Source organism: Balearica regulorum, chromosome 13, assembly GCF_011004875.1.
Source record: "Balearica regulorum gibbericeps isolate bBalReg1 chromosome 13, bBalReg1.pri, whole genome shotgun sequence".
In the NCBI taxonomy this organism is placed as follows: Eukaryota; Metazoa; Chordata; class Aves; order Gruiformes; family Gruidae; genus Balearica; species Balearica regulorum.
Window position 1 is genome coordinate 22091234 of NC_046196.1, and position 23414 is coordinate 22114647.

General features: G+C 60.4%; 1 protein-coding gene across 1 annotated transcript in view; it reads right to left on the bottom strand.

The window, feature by feature from the left end:
• The window catches only part of CARMIL2 (capping protein regulator and myosin 1 linker 2), a 24400-nt gene extending 5805 nt beyond the window's left edge, over window positions 1-18595 (bottom strand). Inside the window, exons 1-32 of the mRNA XM_075765139.1 lie at window positions 18483-18595; window positions 18151-18266; window positions 16735-16826; window positions 16551-16601; window positions 16218-16277; window positions 14782-14903; window positions 14424-14521; window positions 13755-13825; window positions 13065-13138; window positions 12188-12263; window positions 12023-12111; window positions 11593-11687; window positions 11359-11445; window positions 11008-11117; window positions 10559-10636; window positions 10209-10285; window positions 10014-10118; window positions 9689-9758; window positions 9413-9494; window positions 7805-7901; window positions 7465-7522; window positions 6780-6952; window positions 6296-6364; window positions 5577-5670; window positions 5397-5492; window positions 4825-4953; window positions 3749-3862; window positions 3432-3607; window positions 2681-2768; window positions 2127-2243; window positions 1540-1606; window positions 130-407 (exon numbers count right to left, since the gene is read on the bottom strand). Of these exons, the coding sequence (XP_075621254.1) occupies window positions 130-407; window positions 1540-1606; window positions 2127-2243; window positions 2681-2768; window positions 3432-3607; window positions 3749-3862; window positions 4825-4953; window positions 5397-5492; window positions 5577-5670; window positions 6296-6364; window positions 6780-6952; window positions 7465-7522; window positions 7805-7901; window positions 9413-9494; window positions 9689-9758; window positions 10014-10118; window positions 10209-10285; window positions 10559-10636; window positions 11008-11117; window positions 11359-11445; window positions 11593-11687; window positions 12023-12111; window positions 12188-12263; window positions 13065-13138; window positions 13755-13825; window positions 14424-14521; window positions 14782-14903; window positions 16218-16277; window positions 16551-16601; window positions 16735-16826; window positions 18151-18190 (3033 nt within the window). The 5' untranslated portion in view covers window positions 18191-18266; window positions 18483-18595. The remainder of the gene's footprint in view (window positions 1-129; window positions 408-1539; window positions 1607-2126; window positions 2244-2680; window positions 2769-3431; window positions 3608-3748; window positions 3863-4824; window positions 4954-5396; window positions 5493-5576; window positions 5671-6295; window positions 6365-6779; window positions 6953-7464; window positions 7523-7804; window positions 7902-9412; window positions 9495-9688; window positions 9759-10013; window positions 10119-10208; window positions 10286-10558; window positions 10637-11007; window positions 11118-11358; window positions 11446-11592; window positions 11688-12022; window positions 12112-12187; window positions 12264-13064; window positions 13139-13754; window positions 13826-14423; window positions 14522-14781; window positions 14904-16217; window positions 16278-16550; window positions 16602-16734; window positions 16827-18150; window positions 18267-18482) is intronic.
• Between the last annotated feature and the right edge of the window lie 4819 nt (window positions 18596-23414).

Below are 23414 nucleotides of genomic sequence, written 5' to 3' on the forward strand. Positions count from 1 at the left end.
CTCATTTTCCTGCCTTGCAACAAATACCGACTGCAATAATTCACCCCATTGAAAAAAAAAAAAAAAAGGAAAAGAAAAACCCCAAATCCATCCCCCTACCTTGCCAACGTCCCCCCCCGCCCCGCTTACATTCGGTTTGCTGGGCGGTTGCTTGTGCCGGCGGTTGGGCCGGGGCCTGGCTTTGGTGCAATGCTCCAGCTTCTCGCCGGCGGTCGGCAGGTCCATAAGGGATCCGGCGGTGGTGGCGGTGGCAGGCTGCGTGGAGGGGAGCGAGCCGCTCGCAGGCTCAGCATCCTTTGTGGAGGCAGGGCGTGCCGGCGGCGCGGCGGGGCTGAGTGACGGCGGCGCCCGGTGAGCTCGGAGCCCGCTGGCGTCCCTACCCGCCGCCGGCTCCAGCTCCGAGACACCTACAAGGGGGCAAGAGGGCCCCGGTTAGCGCTCGGCCTCGTCAGGCCTCCTCCTCCCCATCATCATCATCATCACCACCACTGCTACTGCTGCTGCTGCCGCCGCCGTCACCTTCGCCCACGCGCGGAGGGTCAGCGGGGTGCTGGCCGCACCGTGGCACGCCACGGGGAGGGGAGCGTGGCCGTGCCCGCCGAGAGCTTGCGCGGCAGCCCCCTGGGGCAGCGGCTTTGCGGCGTAGCTGGGGATGGATCCTGCCGCGGTCCCTGGAGGTTTGCGTGCGTGGGATGCTGCGGGGGCAGGCGGGGGGGATGCTCCGGGAGGGACCGAGCTGACCCCCGCAGCAAGCCCCGAGACCTGCGGCGACAAGCTCTGCCAGCGCTGGCCTGGCAAGCGGCACCCACAAACGCACCCCCTTTTGCTCTGCGGGCACGTCCTCACCCCCTCCCCCCGGCCCCGTTACCTGTTGGATGGGGGGGGAGTCAGGCTGCTGCTGGACTCGGGGACATCGGGGTCCCCTGGGGACACCCGGATGCCAGGCACTGGGGTCCGGTGCAAGCACTGCTCCGCCAAAGCCAAACACACCTCACAGCCAAAGCCCCAAAAAGCAGAAGCCACCCAGCAGAGCTGCTCGCTGCCCTCAGCCCCCCAGCTCCTGCCCTCCCCAGGCACGCAGGGCTCCATGGGGCAGCTCGGCACCGGGAGCACCCACGGGCAAAGTTGTGTCCCCCACGCTGGGGGGGGGGGGGGATTGGTGCTGCCCGTGCCTGGGGTGATCCCTGGGATGGTGGGGGGGAGATGCCGTGGTGTCCAGAGGCACGGACAAACCTCCCACCCCTGCCCGGCTGCGTGGGGAGGGAGCTCAGGGCATTCACCCCGCTACCCGTGGGCGCTGAACCAGCCAGCCCCCCAAAACCAGCACAAGAGCAAGTTCAAGGTGAGCTTTGCCCGGACGACCCACCCCACAGCACCAGGAGAGGTTCTCCGAAGCGCCCGAATCCCCGCCAGGCTCTGCCCGCAGCATCGTCGCTGAGCTCTCTGCCCAGCGGCCCCCCCTGGATCGCTGCCGCGAGCCCCCCACCCCTGCCGCGCCCCGGGGAAGGCGGCAAAGGGAAAGCCGCGCGGTGACCTTACTTCTCACGGTTGGCGTGGGCCGAATGCTCCTGAAATGTTTGTTTTTCCTCCGCAGGGCCATCTTGTACTGCAGGGAGAGGGGGACGGTGGTGGCTTCGGCGTTGACGAGCTGGCCGTGGCGAGCAGCATCCCACGGGGGCCGGAGCCAGCCAGGCTTTGCCCAGCGATGGGTACAATCCCTCCATCACCCCCGGCCCCCCAGGGCTGCACCCCCTCATCTTGGTCTGGCACCGAAACCGCCCACGATGCTGGATCGGATGCTTTCCCAGCCAGGATCCTGCGCGGTGCTGGATCCCAGGTCCCAAAGCAACGGCCGGCCAGAGGGGCTGCGTGTGGCCGGGACCAGCTCGGACCGCCGCAAAGACACGCTCCTGGTGCGGGCAGGGCAGGCGGTGCAGGCAGCATGGCTGGGCAAGGCTGACGCTCTCGTTGCCCAGCACTAATTGCCTTAGCGCTGCCCTGGGGGGGTTGCCTGGGGTGCGTACACCCAGAGAGGCTGCGGCATTAAGCCCGGCATCATCCGGTAAGGCGGATAAAAGGCAGTTATAGCGCGGGCGTCGTGCGGTGACAGCGGGGTCGGACCCTACCTCTTCTGCAGTGAGGTCCGGAGGATTCTTGCCCCTCGCCAGCGCGGCGGCATCGTCCTCAGCCAGCTCCAGCAGCAGTGCCGGGAGGTCGAGTCCCTGCTTGGGGAGGCTCTCTGCCTAAAACCATTAGGAAGCGCTTAAATTATCCCGGGGGCTGAAGCACACCCGGCTGCCCTACGTGCTCCGTGCTGCTCCGCTCCTACCCGCGGCTGGGATTTACGAGCGGATTTAGGCCTGATTAGCTGGCTGCCGGCCCCGGCACAGCTGCCCCGTGCCTGCCCCGGAGCACGAGCGGCCGGTGTCCGGCTTCACCCCGGCACCCCCCACCGCACAGCAGCTCCTGGACTCCGCTCAGGACGTTAATGCTGCTGTGACCGCACCAGGAGAGGATTACCTGGGAGGAAAACCAGCCTGGGTGGGAATTGTCCTGCTTCCCAGATGGCAAATCCATGGTCACCGTGTTGGCTGGTGCCCGGGCAGTGCTGGGGTACCCAGCCCCACACCCCAGCCCCACGTGCCCATCCCGCAAGGGGCTGGCATCCCCCGGCACTCACCAGCTTGCACTGGGCGACGGTCAGGTCTCCCAGCACGGCGTCCACGATGCAGTCGGCCACGGCGGCGGTGACGGACAGCTTGATTTCACTGGGAGCGGAGAGAGGGGTGTCAGGGCCAGGCCCCACAGGGACAGCCTTGCTGGGGAGATGGACGCTCGGCCGTGGAACCCGGAGGGGCACCCAGGACATGCCCCGGGCTCGGGGGCGATGGGTGCGTGCTGCCAGAGCAGGAACGGGAGCAGGCGCTGGCGGGGATGGAGGATGCCAAGCGCATCCCGCGCCATCAATGCTCGGGGTTCCCCTCTGCCAGCCGTGGGGATGTGCCTGCAGGAACGTCACCCCATGGGACCTCCCAGCTGCCTCCTGGTCCAAGCATCCCTGACAGGCTGCGGACTGTGAGGAGGTGCTTAAACCTCGACTTCCACTGAGTTTGTATTCATGCTCAGAGTTGACTTCATGATGTGAAATATCACTGAATATGACCAGGAGTATTGTGGTGTGTGTCTGAAGGGCTGTAACTCGTGCGAGCGCTTCCAATTCCCATTGCTTATTCTATAAAGGTGATAAGTTAAAGGCCATAAGTTCAAACCGGTTTGGATGTGTCCAAACCAGATCCGAGTGGGAAGCAAAGCCACAGCTGGGAAAACACAGCAGCAGGAGCCCTCGCCTCCCCCAGCACCACCACTGCCTGGGGAGGGGAGCAGTTGGTCAGGACCCCCCACATCCCCATCTGGCCCCGTGGGTCACCCACTTCAGCTTGCTGAAGACATCGGTGACCATCTGGTCCAGGACGGCGCTGAGGTTGAGGTGCTCCTGGAGGTAGATCCGCTCCGACATGGCGTTGACCAGCTGGTCCCTGACCCCGCTCTTCTGCACCACGGCCGGGCAGAGGCTGTGCGCCGTGTCCAGCGCTGCCTGCATGATCGCCTGAAGTTTGGGGAGAAAAGGGGAGTTTTCAGCATCTTTTCTATCAGGATTCACGTGGTTTCCAGGAGACACCATGTTCCTCGTCCTCAGGCAAAGGCCAGCGAGCATCCTCTGCTGCTGCAGCTCCCCGTGGGCGCCCACCTGGATTTCCCGGCCACAGGTCTGCGAGGCTTCCTCCGTCAGACACTCCAGCTTGTGCTGCAGCTTGCCGTTCTGGTACGGGGTGTTCCCTGCTTCGTACAAGAGGGGCAGGATCTGTGATGGGAAGAGAGACGCTGTGGATCATCCCATGGCACCTCATCCTTGCTTTCCGTCCTTCCACACACAACCTGCATCCGTGGCTGCCTCGCGGAAGAGGTTGGGAAGGCCCGGCAACCTTCTGGCTTTACTGGGCCAGGGTTGGGCATCCTGGACCCTTGCAGTCCCTGTGTCCCCCCCCAGCTGGACCCCCAACCACTCCCCACCACCCACTGACCCTCCTTCTCCCCTCGCACCAGCCAGGCTGCTGCCCACACCAGGGGAAATCCTTTCCCATCCCTTCCACCATCAGCACCATCCTCTTAAATCCTGTCTCTGCCAGATGAAGTACCCAGGGGGGTGCCAAGAGAGTTGGGAAAAAAGGAAAAGGAGGTGGTTTGAAGAGAAATAGAGGAAGAGGAGGAAAAGGTGTGATAGGGAGAGAGAAGCGGGATCAAACCAGAGCTGACAGTGCCAGGAGCTGCCCAGCCAACGTGGTGGCCTTCGTCACGGGCTGATGGAGCATCCTCATCGCTGGGCTGCGTCCAGTCGGGGTGGGATGAGGGTGCCCCGAGGAGGGACGCCCCGGGGGTGGGGGGAGTGTTCCTCACCAGCGCGGGTGTCCGTGGGTCGCAGGGGTGTGCCCAAAGCTGGAGCACCCACCTCCCCCAAGGAGGGGTGCACGAGCACAGGGTGCCCTTGCTGAAGAGGGGGTGGCGCTTGCAGCCCCCGGTTCCCAGGGGTGTGCATATGCATGGCGGGGGATGACGAACATTTTGGGACTTGTTCTAGAAGGGGATTCAGAAATTCGCAGCTGTTCTTTAACATTTTGCAAGAGCTGGGTGACGTGCAGCTGCTGCATTGACGATTCTGGTGTTCCCCGACTGCCGGTTAATTATGTCATTAACTAATCAATAACCCGCTTCGATCCTGAACTGAAGCCGGGTGAGCTGAGGGGTATCCCCGCCCGGCAGACTCACGCTGATGGAGAGGTTGGCGTTCCTGATGGCCTCCTCTGCGCAGAGGATGTCCGCCTCCACCTCCCTGCCCGGGCAGGCGCTGAGGATGTCGACGTGCTTCTGCACGCTCAGGCAGATCTCATTCACCATCTGGAGCGCAGAGAGGCTTGCATCACGCACTGACGCCGGAGCAGCACTGCCAGTTCCCCCTCCTCACTGTGACTTTCCCAGAGAAGGATGTGCTGGCGCTGCCCGACAGGGGTAAGCGGGGGCACAGGCAGGTTACGGCCCCCGGAGCATCCCTGCCTAATTGCTGGGGATGCCACACGGCGGGGATTTGCTGCACAGGGAGCCGGGAACACGCCAGGGACGTAGGAGCGAGATATCCCCGGCGTTGCATATGCACGAAAAGCATGGATGCAGCCAGGAGGGTTCCTGGGAGATCTCCTGTCTGCCTCGCGCTCCGGACTGCTCTGCCCTCCACTCAGGAAAGGCAAAAAGGGGTTTGCGCTGCTTGCGAGAACTCACACAAGCTCGCCAGGGTTGTTTGGGGCAGGGGAGGGTAGCCCCACGCGGCAATTTGGCCGGCAAACCTGTTCGGAAGAGGTGGTGAGGATGCCCTGCTGCAGCCGGAAGGTCTGCGCGGGCAGCGTGCGCCGCAGCTGGTTCCTCGTCAGGCAGGACTGGAGCTGCGGCAGGCAGGGGACCATGAGCAGCCGGTGTCGGTGGCACCCGGCCCCGTGCACCCCCAGCCCACGTTCCCCCCCCAAAACCTTGTGCACCGCCTCCTCCGTTTTCTCAGGGTTGCTGCGGTACGCCTGCGCCACGTCACTCATCGGCAAGGGCATCGACTTGAGGGTGTAATTCCTGCGAGGCAGCGCCGGGGTGAGCGGGTGCTGCTGGACCCCTCTGCCTCACGGGGCTCCCCCCACCCAGATCTAACGTCGGTCCAGAGCCCACCCGACAGCAGCCGGGACATCGCCCCAAGGTCCAGCCCTGGCGATGGGGATGGCCAAACTTCGGCCAGCAGCAAACCCCAATGGGGTGGCAGCGACCACCCACCCAGGCTTCTCCACCCACCCTTCTTTCTTCAGACCTCCAGAGAACCTGCACAGCCAAACACCAGACCTGATGGCACACTCAGCAGGTAGACAACTTCTCCCTCCCCATGAAAGATGGATAGAAGAGCATCACATCTCCACCAACAGCAGGCGCCCCTCCCCGTGCTTGCCGGAGCTGCCTTGGGTGACGTGGTGGGAGGCAGAGCCCAGGGGAGACCCTGAGGTCGGCAACAGAGGTACCGCCACTGAACGGGTGGCAAGTGGCTTTGCTGGCTGCAAGGCTCGAGCCATAGACCAACTCCCTCGGGACCTGCACAGTGCACTTGCTGCTTCGAGGGGATGAGAGGCCCTGGGCACGGTGACATCCTGGTGCTAGAGGCTCTTTTGCGTGGCAGTAGCAAACCAGGAGGACCAAGCTGCTCCCTCCTTACCTCTCCAAAGCTTGAGCCACCTCTAGGAGCCCGTGGGCGGTTGTGTTGTTCCTGTCCCAAACCACGGTCCTGCAAAGAGGGGGACACAAGTGAGCCCTGCCTGCACCCCAAGGTGGGTGCCCACCCACTGGGCACTGCATGAGCCCAAGGCTGACCCCAGGCAGCAGAAAGCCCTGGAAATGGGGTTAAAAATCTGAACCTCGCGATTCAGAACCTAAACTGGGACTTTGCAAGGAGCTGTAAAGTACGTGGGTGCCTGGAGGGAGCGAAGGGCAGGGGGACACATCCGCACTGCCAGATGACTGCCATGAGAGCAAGATAGGGTCACAGCATCCAACCGTGCTCCGGGAATAGTCCAGGACCGCACCCATAGCCATGATAAGTCTCTTCTGATGGCATCAGCATCACCACCAGGACCACCATATCGGGGCCACCTGGCACAAGGTGGGAAGGGCACCCACAGGGCAACGTGCACTGCTGCTACCTGAGCTTTGTGTTGATCTGCAGGGCTTTGGCTAGCATCTTGGCCCCCGTGTCCCCCATGGCGTTGCCGCTGATGTCCAGAGCGATGAGACTGGTGTTACTGCCCAGGGCGCTCAGCAGGACGTTGGTTCCCAGCTTGAGGCGCGATTCAGCCACCGACAAGGACTGGAGAGGCTGGAAAGGGGACAAGAGGGGGAGAGGTGGCCAGGACACATGTCAGGATCCGTGTCAGCACTGCAGACACAGCCTCCATTCCTGGCTGGCAGCCGCTGGGCTGGTGGTTGCCCAATGTTGGCTTCGGGGAGCCCAAGTCATGCTGAAACCCCCAAAAAAGGAGTGTAGCTGGAGCTTAGGCAAAACCCTGGATTTGGCTCAGATGCCTGGCAGGCAATGAGGAGGAGAGAGGGTTTTTTTTGGAAAGCTGGGCTGCAGCCAGGTTACACCAAGCATCTCCCCCGTGCCTTTATAGCCAGACACAGGCTCCCGCTTTCCCAGATGAACGGCAACAGCTCTCGCTTCTCTGAGCATCTGCTTCAGATGGAGGAAAATGAGAGCAGAAGGATTTGAATGGCAGTGGGAGGGTGGTTTGCTCCCAGCTGGGAAGGATCCAGACAGCACCCCAGCATGGAGGGCGACCAGGGGGACGGGTGGGATGGTTGGGGAGGCTGAGGGCAAGCCGGACTCACGCAGTCATCTTCCTGGGTGAGCTGGACGATGCGGTGCAGGACATCCAGCAGCCCCTCCCTGCGGGAGAGGTGAGGGGGGGGTCATACATGCATCCCCCTGGGCAGAGCCCCAAACTCCCTCCTGCTCTTGCCCAAGGCTGCGCCCTGTCCCTGCAGTGCCTGCGGTCACTGCACCAGGAGCGGGTGATGGTCCCCGCACAGCCTCAGGCTCCCCGTTGGGTTGGAGCAGGCAGGACGGGCAGGAGATCCCTGGCATTCCCAGCCAGCCCATGGAGAGAGGCCAGCTGGGTGCACAGTGCCAGGACGGCTCCTGGCCCAGGCGCTGTGACTTTGCACTTACTTGGATTTGATGTTGAAGTTTTTCCCCAGAGAGACATGCCTAATGGACTTGCTTCTGCCGATGGAGAGCACCAGCGTCACCATGTCAGGGTCAAAGCCTGTGAGAAATGGGAGACACCACCGTGATGCTCCAAGCGGTCCGGACCACAGAGGTGGCATCAAGGTGGCAGGGTGATCCCCCAAGGGAGACCTGTGGAGTCACCAAGCTGCCACCATGGGATGGTGGAGAGATGCCCAGGGAAACTCCTGAGCTTCCTCCTCTTCTTCGTGACTCCCCCAAGGAGACGGAAGACCTGTGCAGGGCTGGGATCCCTGGGAAGTGACCGGGGTCCCCGGGCACTCCTGTTATTTGGGGTGCCAAGGCACAGGGAGCGCTTATGGAGCTAGTGATGACACTCACTTTCTGCCATGCCGCAGGGATGTGCCCTCCATGCCACCCTGGACAGCATGGGAGGACATCTCATAGCTTACAGGCAGCTGCCTGCACTCCCCCCCCAGCTGCAGCGTCCCCAGGGAAATCTGGCAGCAAAGGTGACGTCCTTCCCGCGGGGCAGGGATGCGGGCAGAGATCTGCTCACCCAGCCGCTCTGCCAGCCAAGGGCAAGAGGCACCAAGACCCTCCCACACAGAGCTGCTCTACTGGGAAAGCCAAAAATAGAAGCACATTTTGGCAAAGGTTGTCTGGAGATTTTGGGTAAGGGCACGAGCTTTTGGAGCACTGGTGGCCGGAACAGGTTTTTGAATGACTTCAAACCATGTCAGCTTCCCCAGAGCCATCTGGCTGTCGAGGAGCTGCGTGGTCTGCTGTGAGATCTGAGCAAGGCTGCTTTAAGGTTCGGAGCCTTTTAGGTGTTAAGAGCTGGCAGAAGCGACGTTTGCGGTAATTTGGGTTGTTTGCCCATGGCTTCAGAGGCCACGGCAGGACAAGGTTAGCAGCAGAGGTTGTGAACTCCTGCAGAGAGGTGGAAGAGTTTCAGGCCAAGGAAACCTTTGCAATGCTTCAGACCCCGAGATAGCAACGTGAAACCACCTTGGGTTCAACGAACTGAAGAGGCTTATGCCAGGAAAGATGTGAAACGAGAATTTTTGGCAGGTTCTGAGGCAGGAGGGGACAAAGAAGTCGCGCCACATCCTGTGCTGGAGACGCTCTCTGAAGAGGGGAGAGGCAAGGGCCACCACGGGATGCAATGGCGATGGAAGAGGAGCTTGCTGGGCAGGACATCAGGCAGAGGGAGAAGAGCACACGTGAGGACTGCCTGCCTCGGGGAAGGTGGAGGGGTGGTTGGTTTTGGGTGTAAAAAGCCATAAAAGCCTGATGAGGTGGTAATTTCTCAGGCAGGAATCCACTGCTGGCCATTGGGTGCCCTCATCCTTGTAAGATGCAGCCCGTAATGCTGCAGCTGCTGCGGAAGGACTTCTGCAGGTGACAAGCGCAGTTTAACGCTGCTTTAGCCAGCACAGTCAAGAGGCAGGCAAGCGCAGCAGACCCTGCCCGTCTCCCTGGGGACTCCTACACGCTCATGAGGTGCTGGGGATGAGCAAACAGCCCGTGGTGGCTGGGCCCGCAGATGGAGAAGATCTTGTCCCGGGTGGGGAAAAAGCAACCTACCGTTGTCAGACAAGTCCAGGTCGCTGATGGAGCTGGCGTCGGGGATGAGATCCTGGATGACCTGGGCCCCCGCTGATCTCAGCTTGGAAGAAACAGCAAGACATCAGTACAAGGGGCGGCGCTGAGCCCTGCAAACGAGAGCCTGCCGTCGGGAAGGTCACCCAGCCCCATGCAGGACAGGGCATGGACCTTCCTGCACAGGAGGCGAGCCCTCTCGACTGCCACAGTGGGACCCCCTGGCTGGACCGATGGCACCCATGGGTGCTGGCCCCTCACCTCGCAGTTACTAAGGTCCAGGCGCAGGTCGCTGACGTGACTGTTGTCTGCCAGCCCTTGCAGCAATGCCCTGGAAGACACCAAAGCCACCCGTCAGCACGAGCAACGTGGGCACCAGCACCCACCATGGGGCACCCCCCAATGGTCCAGGTAGTAGGAGCAGGGCACTGGAGAAGACATCCTTCCCTGGATGGGAGGATCCCTCCTCACAACCCCATCCAGCCACCTTGACATGTAAAACCCTGAGTGAGGTCCCCACCGGACCACGCTCCCCCCAAATCCATCCCCGTTGCCACACTCACAGCCCCACCGGCCCCCACCTCACCTCACAGCATCTGCGGGCAGCTTGGTACCCGCCAGGGAGACATGCCTGAGGGCACAGGCCTGGCTGAAAAACTCCTTGATGTCAGGGGAGATGGTTTTCACCCTCCTGAAAAGGACGGGCACAACATGGCATCATCTACTGCCCACCCACCCACCTGGGTACCCTGCTCCCCTCCCCACCATCCCAGGGGCTTACTTGTGGGAGTACACGTTTTTGGAGAGATCCAGATGGACCAGGCTGGTGTGGCATCCGTGGACCAGGGCTCCAAAGAGCTGCCGGGGTGGGGATGCGAGCCGTGTTGAGGACCACCCAGCCGATGCTGCGGCCCCTCACACAGCCCGGGGAGGGACGGGTGATGGTATGGGACGAGCTGCGGGGGTGCTAAGGGGGTCTGCCCCATGGTGGGGCTCACTTCTTCCTCCTGCTCAACCCTGAGTCATGCCAGCCAGGATGGGGTGGCAGCACCCCCCAGCAGCACAGCATGGTTTTGGGAGGGGGACCGAGGGCAGGGGCTCACTGCCGGGGCCCCCCGAGTGGGTACTCACAGCATCCAAAGGGCAGTCCGTGCCGGCCAGGCTGAGGTAGGAGAGCGAGTGGCACTGGCGGAGGAGACTCTGCAGGTTCTGCTGGTGGAGAGAGCTCAGAAGCTTTGCCCAGGACCCTGTACTCCCACCCCGCACCCCAGAAGTCCCCGCTCCAGCCTGTCTCCTCCCTAAGCACAGGGATGAAGCCAGCACAGAAGGACCCAACCCTGTGCTGCTTGTTCCTGGGATGTCTCCATGCTCCAGGTGGCATGTCCCACCCTCCCTCCAGGAGACGCACAAGGATGTCCCCAGTGCATCCCCCAGCTGCTCCTGGGTAGGCAGGGAGGGGTCCCAGCCGTGACTTCCCCATCCCTGGGGTGCTGCAAGATGGGGTGCAGACCCCTGGGGACCAAAGCCATTGAGCCCGTGCAGGAGACAGAGCCTGGGTGGTGTCTCCCCATCACACTCACGCTGATGTCGTCCCCAGCCAGGGTGCCGGGGTTTCCGGAGAGGTCCAAGTGCCGGAGGAAGGATCCGGTGGCTTTGTTATCTGCGAGGGCTTTGCATAAGGTGCTCATCCCTGCTCAAGGAGAGGGGAGAGAGTGATGCCTGCAGGTTCCCCACGCCGGGGAGAGCCATGGAGCAGAGGAAAGGGTACTTCCCTCAGCTGGGGCTGCAGGACATCGCATCCTTGAAGATGCCCTTTCCAGGGTGTCCCTGCAGCCCCTCCAGCCACCCCTTTGGTGCCAGCTCATCCCCAAGCACTGCCGTGCCCAACGTCCCCACGGCACCCAGGCAGGGAGCAGGATGCGGGGCTGTACCTTTGGCCGTGAGCATCGTCCTGGCCAAGCTGAGGCTCTGCAGACCCTTGGGACTCTTCTCCACGTGCCGGCTGAAGGCAACGATCCCTGACGAAAGAACAGAGAGCCCTGAGCGGCCGTGCCAGCGCAGGCGGGTGTCCGTCCCACCCCAAGCTACAGCAGCTGCTGGTGGGATCCAGAGTTGAACATCAGTTTTCATGGCTGAAAATTCATCCCGGCCTAGAAGTTGGGTACCTCTGTCTTCCAGCTGGTTGCCAGCAAGGTTGATGGCGTTCAGGACAGAGTCGGGATGGTTGCTGAGCGCCTGGGCCATCCTCTGTGCAAAGTCTCTGTGGGGAGAAGAGCCACCCATCTGAGCAAGGTACGGCCACCTCCAGGAGACACGGCCACCAATCCTGTAGTCGTATGGGGATGTGCCACCAGCACCTGCCCACGTGGAGAGCCAGCTCCATCCGAAAGCAGAGCCTCTGCAAGGGTGGGCGATGCCCACTGGCCTCCAGGCCACTAACAGGGAGCTTCATGCTGTGGAGGGGACGGGGCACCAACACCCCTCTGGCACGTGGGCACATGGACCTCCTGGGCCGTGCACGTGAAGGGAGCATACCACCAGGCTGCCGAGACCCTGCTCATCACCATGCCAGGACCCTGCAACGCCTTTGCTTACGCTTTCAACCCGCTGTTTTCCAGCACCAGCTCCTCCAGCATCACCGATTTGCTGAGCATGTAGAGCAGCTGCTCCGAAATCTCCTGGTTCTGGCAGGGGAGAAGAAAGCCTTTCTGGAAACCCGGCCATCTCCGGCGCACCCGGCACCGCAGCGCCGGCACTCACCAGCCTGAAGTCCTTGCAGGAGAGCTTGGTGAACCACAGGTTGAAGGACAAGGCGGCGATGCTCAGCGCCACGTCCCTGCAGGGTGACGAGGATGGGGGGGGGGTCAGGGGCCAGGCTGAGCCAAGGCTGGTCCCAAACGGGTGCCCCAAGACACCCAACCCCGGCTTGCCCCAACGCAGTCCACGGAGCAGGACTGGGGTCCACGAGTTTAAAGCAACTCACAAACATAGCTCAGCTTCCCCAGATTATTCCCTCAGGGAAAATAAAATTAATCAAAACATTTGCACACTTCTGTCAAAACCTCTAGGTTTTTTTTCCTTTTTAATTCTGAGCTCTCATGTAAAGAACAACATCGGTTTTGCTCGACTGGAAACAAGTTTCAGCTGAAGCCTCGCTCCATCTTTCTCGGGATGAAGACGTGGGCTGAGCCCCATAGGGATGAATCCAGGCACAACCAGAGCTCACGGCCCCGCTATGAGGTTATAGCCCCGTAACAGTTATTTCTTATGTATATTTGTATACGTGAGGGGAAAAAAGTGTCAGCTGCTTTGCATAGGGAAACACCTGACAGCCACGAGCTGCCTGAAGCCACCGTGACGTTCAGTTTTCACCTCCATAAGCAGCTCTCAGGCTTATTTAAGTGTTAAAAATGAACAAGGGGGGCTGCCCAGCCTCTGGGGACCGTCGCCCCACGGGACGGGGCTCATCGTGTTTGGTGCGGGGGAGCGTCAGCCAGCAGATGTGGCGTCCTCGGAGCGTGTAAAGCGATAAAAAGCTTCTAACGTAAGCGGAGGAGCACGTTGGGCCATGCCTGCCGTGGACAGGGAGGATGAGGATGAGTGGTGGCATGGCACAGGGCACCGCACACGGACTCACCGGCTCTCCAGGTGGCTGAAGTCCAGCAGGTTGAACTCCCGGCAGTCCTGGCTGTGGTAGATATTGTCCACATCCTGTCCGGATGGATAGACACATGGGTCAGGCTGAGGACCTGGTCCTGGGGAGGGCTTGGGTGTCTGGTGCTGCTGGAGGGAGCTGAGCCCTCAGGGTCCCTCCCCTGGGGAGTCCCTTGCCTAAACCCCAAGCTTAAACCCTCCCCGGTGCTGCGTCTGGCAGGGCACGTGCCCCAAATTGGTGGGATGGCTTGGTGGGTCTTGGACCCCTTCTGCAGAGGCTGGCCAGAAGAAGGTAACGCACCCCAAGGCTGGTGGGAACAAGGATGTGGGGAGAGGTGGGCTGGAGTCGGTGTCCCAGAGAAAGAGGGGGACAGCTGGTCCTGCTCTGCCTGGGTCTCAGTGGGGTTCTCCTCTACTGGGGACACTCAGCAAGGTCCCAGACTTCCCGGCACTCTCCTTATATGACAGTCCAGGAAACAACCAGGTCCAAGGCATCTCATCCCTACCTGCACTTCAATTCTACCCCACCAAGGAGCAGGTGGCACTCGAGCCAAGCAAAACTGCAGTTCCCAGCTCTGGGATGTCCCTGGGATGCTCCCAGCCCCAGCAGCCCTGTGAGCTGCCAAGTGGCGTGCCGTCAATTGTCTCTTCTCCACGGGACGGAGCAGCTTACCCACTGGATCTCCTCGCGGAAGGCAAAGCCATTGTAATCACATAAAGCAGCGTAGGTCTCCGAAAACCCCCCTGCAAAGAGAAGGCAGTCTTGGTGGCAGACCTGCCCATGGGAACATGGAGAAGACCTTTGGGGAGGGCAGGATGCAGCAGAGGGATGGAGGGGGCTCAAAAGGCATGGCGAGGGCTCTCCCCTCCTCAAAGGGGTTGGAGTGTCCTCTGTGGTCTACTGCCAGACCAAAAGCGATCACACAAGTCAGGGGGCTGTGGCTTGCTTTGCTCGATCCATGTAGACAGCAGGCAAGGTGCATTGCGTGATGACAATGGAGGTATCCTACTCCAAACCAGGCTAGAGGAAGAGTCCCTGGCTCTGCAGCCATGCCGTGTGAGCTGGGTGGAAGCATCCACAGCTGCGTGCCCTCACAAGAGGACACTGAGCATCCAGAGCTGTCCTGCTCCTTTCTGGAGAACTACGTCCCCTCAGACCTTCTCCTGCCCCATGGGATGGGGAAAGCTGGTGGAGAGCAGACCCCTGCTAGCAGGGCTCCTCCCAACCTAAGCCACCGCGGGTGCTCTCCCAGCAGAACTAGTGTTGATGGATGGTTGGCTGTGGAGGTCCCCAGGGTGCTCCAACCCTCCTGGCCCATCCTGGAGAGGTGCGTGGGCTTACCGCAGGGCCCGGGACTGCTCTGCAGCATTTCCTCCAGCGAGTCCGTGATCTGCCGGATCCTCTCGTACAGGTTGGGGGGGGAGTTTTTGAGCAGCGTCCTGGGGAAGGACCAGAGGGGTGCGTGGCGGTGGGCTGGGAGAAGAGCATCTCCACCGCTTTACGCTTAGCTACAATCCCTGCGCGTGAGGGTGGCCAGAAACGCGATGCGATCGGGGAGCAGGCTCTGGCCTCCATCAGTTTGGGGTTTTTTCCTGTTAAAAGGCACTAATTGTGAACCCATCCCATATTTGGAGCTTTTCTGAGCAAAGAGGTTGCTCTGGTACCTACACAACTACCCCGAGGAGCAGAAGACCCTTACCCAGGGGATGAGTCTGGAAAGACCTTCTTAAGTGACATGGTGACATGGATGACAACTTGCTCCAAATCATCAAAGGACATGAACTGGAAGGCGTAAGACGCTGCATCCGTTTCTATGACAACCTGCGGGGTCCAAAGGATGGAAGACGCCTGAGCGAGCTGGCAGCACGCAGCGTCCCCAAGCTCCCAGACGCGACGGTGACAGCCATCAGCTCCACGCTGCAAACACCCAGCCGCTGCTTATAAACCCAGCCAGAGGCGCTGCGAGCGCAGGGAAGGCTGCGAGCACCAGGGATTTAGGATAAAATACATTAAAGAGATCGTGAGATGCCAGAATAAGGCATAAACCTTCCCAAAACTCGAGCTAAGCTAACGCAAAAGCAGCCCAAAGCGGTGGGGTTGACAGTAGCCTTGAGTCTGCAGCAGCCGCAGCTGGAGGACGGAGGTTTCCTCCCTGAATTTATCTAATCGGGTTTTGAGGCTTTTTTAGCTTTCGGTTCCTACCAGGAAAAAAAAAAAATCCCATAGCAACACGCTCCCTGATTTAATTACACGCTGATTGAGGCGTGGGAGCGAGATGACAATTATCTGCTGGCACCGTGCGAGGACGGCGCCTCCGCCGGCGTCCGGGGCTGCAGAACCTGGCCCTGCCTGTACTCTGCCTGCACTCTGCCTGCAGATTAATAACCCCTGGGTTTTCCATATCCCACTCAGACCTCTCGTCCCCCTCCACCCCAGGGTTTCAACCCCCGGCACCCCTCACTTTCTGCCCAGCTCCTCTTTATTCCTCTCTCAGAGCTCAGCCACGCAGCCGGCCGAGCAGCAGAAGCCACGTTTAGAGGCTGGGGCCATCGTCGCTGATGATGCTTTAACGTGCAAAAGACAGACAAGGGGTTAACGAGGACCGCGGCCCTGTTGCGGCCGACACATCCGAGCCAGGACATCCCGTTCCTCTCCTCCACGGTTCCCACCCGCTGCATCTGCCCTACGCGCATGCCTCTCTCTAAGAGGATTAACAGGGTTTTAAACACCCTCCTGCTAAATTTGGCTTCTCCTGGGTAAGCCAGCAGCTGTTTGTCACCTTGTCCCCGCTGAGCAGGAGGTGCCACGGCCAGGTGCTCTCTGCGGCTGCCGGAGGAGAAGAGGCGCAGGCACCCACGCTCACCCCCAGCACCCATGGGTGCCTCCCCGCACCTCCAGCCCTGAGGGAGATACCCCGGGTGAGGCCGTAAGAGGATTTATTGGAGGTGGCAGAGGGGTAAATACCCTGCAGGGCGCTCTCAGATCATCGCTGGTGACCCTCAACGTGCAATGGGGGACCAGAGCTCGCCCAGACCCTGCAGCGGGCTCCGGGTCAGGGTTTGCCACAGGGGGAGGTGGGCACAAGGTGGGGTGGGTGCCCGGGCCGGGTTTGCCGCGGGTGTCGGTGCCACTCACCAAGCAGGGCTCTCGCACCGTCATCTCCCTCACCTCCAGGAAGCTGAAGCTGCTGTGAACCTGCGGGTGAGAGGAGCAGGATCAGCCCCAGTGCTGACGGAAAAGGGGGACCCAAGGGTGTGCCCCGGCTCCCACCCTTCCCCATGCCCCGGGGGGTGCCTGGCCATGCCCCCCAGCCTTTAGCAGACCCCTGACCCCCCCCCCCCCCCACACACACCCCATCCTCCTCCTCCTCCTCCTGGGGGCTTCTCCGGACCTGGTGGCCCCAGCAGCGGAGCGATGACCCCCAGGAGCCACGGGGCTCTGCCGCGGCACAGCGTCCCCAGCACTTACCCTCACCGGCAGCATCACCGGCAGCACGTAGGCTCTCCAGGGCGCCAGCACCTAGGCAGGGGGACGTTGGCGTGACGGGGGGACTGGGGTGACACACAAAGCCACCCCCGTCCCCCCGCTGCGGCCACAAACAGCTGCTCGGGGAAACCGGGACAGCAGGACCCAGGCTGGATTCTGCACGTACCAAGATGTAGTCGTCGTACTTGGATTTCACCTGCAGCTGCACGCTCATCACCAGGAGGACCTTCTTCGTCCCCAGGAAGGCGGTGATGCCCTCTGAAAAGACCGATGCCCGCGTGAAGCGAGGTGGCTGAAGCCACCCCCGGTCCTCTCCCATGTGTCCTGCTACCCTTGGGGACACCGTCCTCGCCCGAATCGACTCCTCTCCATCCGCACCTGATGGTCTGACCCTGGTTGCTCTCTCAGGGCTTCTTCGCCAGCTTTAGGTCTCGTTTGCTGCTCGGGTGATAAATCCGCCTCCCCATCGGTTCCCGCAGCCCGGGCTGCAGCCTCGACCAAGCGCGAGGTTTTGGGGCCACTGGTTCACCCTCTGCAAACCCTCTGCTCAGCTTTTGGGGTGTTTTTCCAGGGCGTGCTTTGGGTTTTATTAGGACAGCTGTCATTTTATTCCTACACAAAATATTTTGCCTCTCGAGGCCAGGTTTACACTGTACAAGCTTCGGAATAGCCTTGCTCGCTGGGAGCTGGCATCGAGCAACAGCTGGGTCCCGGTTTCTCTTCCTTCCTTCCCAGATTTACCACTGGGGAGCAACTCAGTACCCAAGTCCTGTCTCCCCGTGGTGCAGCCAGGGATGCATTCTGCTTCTGCGGTTTTTTTGGGAACTCTCTCAGCCACGATGCGCACGGGCGGTCGCACGCACCAACCTCCCCGCATCTGCAAACCAATCGCTCCCGCAGCTGCTGCGGACCAGCATGAGCATCGCTCCCGCCTCGGGCACCGTCTCCCCCGATTCACACCTCTCGCTCGGAGAAGGGGGACGAGAGCTACAACCGTCCATCGCCGCACAAAGCAAACGAGGTTTTTCACAAAGATAGTGAGAACCCTGTGAGTCCAGTGGCTTGAGCCGCCCGTCCCCGGGGACCCCGGGGCTGTGGGAACGCGGGGACCCCGCTCCTTCCCGCCCCGCTGCAAGCCTCGGTGGAACCTCCACGGCTTTCTGCTTTTTCAATCCAATAAGGATGTACTTCGTGCATCCCCTGCGGTGCCGGGGAGCCGGGGCAGGGCTGCAGACCGTGCCTCCCTGGGGAGCTGCTGGGGACCCCCAAGGTGGTGGGAGCAAGCAGCACCAGGCTGCACCCACAAACGGGGCAGCAGGAGCCACGGGGAACCGCATCCTCAAGGAGCCGGGCTGTTACCTGGGGATGCTTTTGGCCCCGGCAGCATCCTCAAGCACATGAGTTTTGAGGGCAAGAGCAGCCCTCGTGCCCCAGACCCTGCTCGGACCCCCCTGAACCGCAGCTGCCGCCGAGGAGGAACCCAAAAACAGCTTTGCTGGCAAACCAGGGCCGAGCAGGCCCCGTACCGGCGCTTTCCATGTGGCATCGGTGCCCCGGCAGCGCGGCGGCAGGCAACGCTTACCTTGCAGCTCAGCGGAGATCCCTCCAGGGGACGCAGCCATGGTTTGGACCACGGGGTGACCCGCCCGGGGATGCGGGCGTCAGGGCAGCATCCCTGGGCACCGCGGGAAAGGCACCCTGCCGGGAGGAAGCGCTGGGGTTACCAACCGGCAGCACCGCCGCCTCGGCGCCTCCTCCCCCTCCCGACGCTCGGTGCCTCTTCCTGCCCCGTCAGGCAAGATTTGCTTCTCTCGCTCAGGCGGTAAAATGAAAGCGACGGCACCCACGGCCCACCAGCCCCGCCGGGAGGAGAGGACATCCCTGCCCAGCCCTTCTCCTCCCACGTGGCTTCACCTAGGTGAGCAGGACACCCCACCGGTGCCTCCCAGGCAGGAGAAGCAGCATCTCCCCATAGCTCCAGCCGTCAAGGGTTGAGGGTCCACGACCTCTTCCTGCCCTGCAGCCCCCCCCCCAGGGCGGTTCATGGGGACGTGTTTCTGCCTGAAGATGGCCGGTGAGTGCGAAAAGATCAGCTCCACCCTTCCTGGCATGGGGAGGTCAGCCCAAGCCCCTCACCTCACACCAGACATCTGCAAGGGGAGTTCATGGGGATGGGCACCAGAGGATGCTTCTCCAGAGGATGGGTGCTGGTGCCCACTGCAGGGTGCTGCAGACAGGGCTTCTCCAGAGCAGTAAGGACCCAGGTGTCATGCTGAAATGACAAAACTGCTGCCCCAAAGCAGCGACGAGAGGCAGAGGCTAGGTGGCCTCCTTGGAGCAGCAGAGCGAGCACATCAACCTCTCTGCTCCCCAGGGAAGGCTTTGGACCAGGCACAAAGCCAGAAGCGCTCCAGGACGGAGCAGAAAGCTGTCCTGTGGCCCGGGCAGTGCTGCAGGACTTCACTGGACCCAGTATTTCCCAGTGTTGGCTCAGCAGACCCTACCAGAGGCTCAGGAGAAGGTGCTGAGGGAGCCAGCAGAGCTGCTCTCAGCCAGCAGCCTGGGTCCCCATGACCAGCAGCAGCTGGGATGGGGGTGGCAGCTGCCTTGAACCCCTAAATTGCCCTTTTTTGACAAACCACCAAGCTCCAGGCTGCCTGAGCTGCAATCGAGGGTCCCAAGAGGAGTTTCTTCCAGAGGTGGAATAACTCAGGAGAAGGTGATCCCTGGAAGGGTTGGGTGATGTTGCTCTCCTACCGCACGCACCTGGGGCCGCAGCGCTTCTGAAACCACCTTCAGCATGAAAGTGAAGGCAGGAAGCCATCTCCCTGCAGGGACGGCGTCTCCATAGAGCCCAACCACAACACATAGCAGCTCTTCTCAAGGAGGTGGCTGGGGAGAACATGGCTCAGGGCAGGGACCAGCCTCTGCCAAGGCACCTCCTCGAGCCTCCTGGCTACGTCAGCAGGCAGATGAGCACCAGGAAGAGGAAGGACACAGGGTGTTCACCACCCAACAGAGACAGCGCTTACCGACGACAGTCCTGGCGGGATCTATGGCTTTTCCAGGATGACAGGAGATCAGGCTACTGGTATGTGAACTTCTCCGAAAGGGCACCAGGACCTAGCTTTGTCATGCAAGGATATTCAGCACATGGAGAGAGCAGCTGTCCCATTGCACCCATCAGAAAATGGCTTCTATTGAAGCTTAGAAGCACAAAGGAGCTCCAGGGAAGCTGCATCCCAAGCTCATTCCCCAAAATACTGGGTCCTACACGTTGGAACATGCTGAGCATCAGCACAGCAGAACATCTCCCCCAGGAGCAGGGCAGAGGAAAACATCCATACACACAAGTGTTCCCTGCCTGTTGTGCAAGCCCAGGTGTGTCAGGATGTCCAGAGCAACCCATCTCCTGTCTTTCCCCCTGAAGGACATGGGCTGGGCATTTTCAGCTCTATCTTGGAGCACCAGGACCTTCCCAGAAAGAGGTGCTGGTGCTCCTCTCCATCCCCAGATCACCCCTGGGGAGTCGAAGCACTTACCATGCTCTGCAGGTGACAGTAGGAGCTCTTCACCCCTGGCTGCAGAACACCACTTCATCCTTTCCTCCACGCACAGCTCCCCTCCCAGCCCAGATGTTCCAGTGTTACACTGACGTGCACGTCTCCCAGTGACCGCATCCTGTGTGCCCTCACAGCAACACCTTCTCCCACGGCTCTCAACCACTAGAGGCTCCTTGAGCTGTGTTGGCTGGTGGTCACCTCGGGGTCCAACCCTCTGCCCTAGCCCGGGCCAGCTGGGCTGCTCAGGGCCATGCCCAGCTGAGATGAGAACATCAAGCATGGAGAGCCCTGGGCACCAATGTTTGACCACGCTTACGGTGAGACAGGTTTTCCTTAATTTGAGCTGGAGTTTCCTCTGCTCCAGTTTGTCGCCTCTTGTCTCACTGTGACACCTCCTAAAAGGGTTTGGCTCAACCTTCTCTGCACTCTTCCATCAGCTATTTGCAGACAGCAGTAAGGTCTCCTCTTGCTTGCTCTCCTCCAGGCTGGTCACACCAGTCTCCCATGGCCTCTCCTCGTCCATCTTGAGCTCCAGTGGCAACCATCCTGGGCTTGCACCAGCCTCTCGCTGGTTTCTTACGCTGGGGAGCCAAAAATGGGACCAGTTGGCCCTAGAAGTGATCCTTGAGGGGAACATGAACAACCAGCACCAGCTGGACATTGTTCTGCTGACCACACTGGACAGGGTGGCCCAGCTAACTTTCCACCCAACCCAGTAATCCTCTTCTTCAGCCCCCATGTCTTCAATTCAGCTATGAAGAGGCTACAGGAGACAATGTCAAAAGCTAAAGTCCAGATGAAGATTCACTGCTCTCCCCTCGTCTGCACAGTCAGCCACTTCTCCTCGGAGAATGTAATGGGGTAGTTCCCCAGATCTTCCTTCTTACCCTTCTTGAAGACAGCTGGGGCATTTGCCCTTTTCCAGGTGCCATGACTCTCCCCCGATCACCAGGACTTTTCAAAGATGATAGCGTGTGACAACACTGGCTGGTTTCTTCAGCACCATCAGATGTTTCCCTCAGACTGCCATTAAGCATGGGCCCTGGGGGGTCTGAAGACAGACCTCATCAGCCACGTTCAAGGGAAGAGCAACACTGAATACCTTGGTCTTTTCCATGTCCTTTGCCACTAAGTCCTCTGCTCCATTAAGCAGCAGTCCTGCATTTTTCCAAAGCCTTCCTACTGCTGCTGAAGCCCCTCTTAATACAGCAGCTGTTCTTTTTGTCCTTCACGTGCTTCTCCAAGTCCAACTCCAGCTGAGATTCGGCTCTCCCAGCTCCATCCCTGCACACTCAAGCAACGTCTGCTCCTTCTACTTTCCATGTGCTTCCTTCTTCCCTTCCTGCTTCTCCACATTGGCTGCCTACCACGCTTGCCTGGCTTCCTGCTGAAGACCTCCTTGGATTTTGCATTGCTCTGGCACATGTTTCAGTCTGCTTTTAGAAGCACGCTCAGACCAGCAAACTCATCGCAGCTCTTGCCCTGCTCCCACCAACACAGTTTAGGATAGCGGAGGACAGTTTAGTCCACAAGCCTGGTCATGTCAGCACCAGTTTGGATCCTGTCCATCTTCCATGAGCCGGGTGGGAAGCACTAACTGCTCTGCAAGGGTGTCCCTGTGTCCTCCACTTCTTCGAGGCTCTGCCAACAGCTGTCTCCCTGCCTGAGTGTTCCTGAGCTGTCCCCTGATCTACATTGGTCATCATCTCACCTGGAGAATCGTCTGCTACGACGATGTGAAGACAAGAGAGTAGAAGAGGTCATTAGTTTTTCCTCCAACGAGGCAGAAGCACGCACGCCATGGTTCGCACCAATGACACCTCAGTCTGACACCCGTGGCTAAAGAAGGGTTAGTCCCTCTAACCTGTGGGAGCTCTCAAGCTCTGGAAGCCAAACAAGCCTTTGGCAGGCTGCAGCAGTCGCACAGAGCTGGTCTCAGCCCCTCTCCACTGTGCCCTCCGGACATGGTCCTGAGCACCAGAGACACCAGCCAGGCCAAGCAACTGCCTGAGGCAGCGATGCTCCTTGGATCTGTCCCAACCATGGCTTTTCACTCATGGTCCAGGACACAGCTTTCCCAGCCCCAATAACAGCACCGGGGTTGAGCAGAGATGTTCTGTCCACATTCTGGCTCGAGACGCTGCCCTGGATGCGTGTCCCCGGGAGCGGGCTGGGACGTTGCCCTGCATCTCTCCAGAGCGGCTCCACCAAGGGGAAGCCAGCCGCCTGCAAGAGGCGCAGCAGCAGAGCGAGCTGCCCAAGGCAGGAGCCCCAGCTCAAATCAAATGAAAACCAGGCAGCATAACAGGACTATTGGCTGAGCAAGCATGAAGAAACCAGATCAACTGAGCAGACCGTGAAGTAACACACCAGGCTGAGGAACAAAGGAGGATGGCCACAGGGTGACTGCTCCCATCCCCTTGCTTGGGTCTCTGGAGAAAATTCAACAAGCAGCTCACGATACACGACCAGGTCCACTCTGCATGCAAGAACGCTACACATATCTATTGCATTAGCTAACCAATGCTGCTTAGGAAAAAAAAAAAAAGCACAACAGAAGCCACCAGCAATCCCCTTTGGAAACCCACCTCACCTCCCCAGGCCTGCTGCCTAGCAGGACAGGAGTTGCCAAGGAACAAACCACACCACCAGCAGATCAAAGACTACTCAGGAGCAACCATACCTGTAGTCTTTGGTCAAACACACCTCTTGCTCCCTTTCAGGCCACCATCAAGCTGTTCGCACACAGCCACTTCCTCCAGCTCCTCCGAGCTCCACGAGAAGTGACACCACACGCCTTGGGGTCCCTCAGACCTAGGTACAGAAACCGCTGCCCGTGGAGGTCTTGCGGCAGACCGAGGGAGGCCTCTGCTAGAGCGTGCTCCTTGGGGCACCATCATGGGTCACCAATTAAAACAAAGCCACCACAACACCTCCCACCCCCTGCCTGTCAGTTAAACCACCAGGTTTAAGCGATGGTGGCGGTAGTCCTAACAGATCCGGAGGACACCTTCCATTTTCCAGCCTCCCTAGCTGCTCCAGGCTTAGGCAAAACCGTGTCTCCTTCAGAGCACGGCCTCTGCCTGAGCCATTTTTGGGCTTGCGAGTACACCAGCTCTGTCCAACTGAGAAAGGACTTGAGGGTTTACCCACCTCTGCAGCCGGACCCGGCTCCTTCTCGCAGAAGCAGCTCTTACATTCACCTCTCCCACCTGCTGAAACAAGCCTCCATCTTGCTCGGGGTTCCAGGCATCAGCCTCCAGACGGCTTTTCTTGGCAAGTT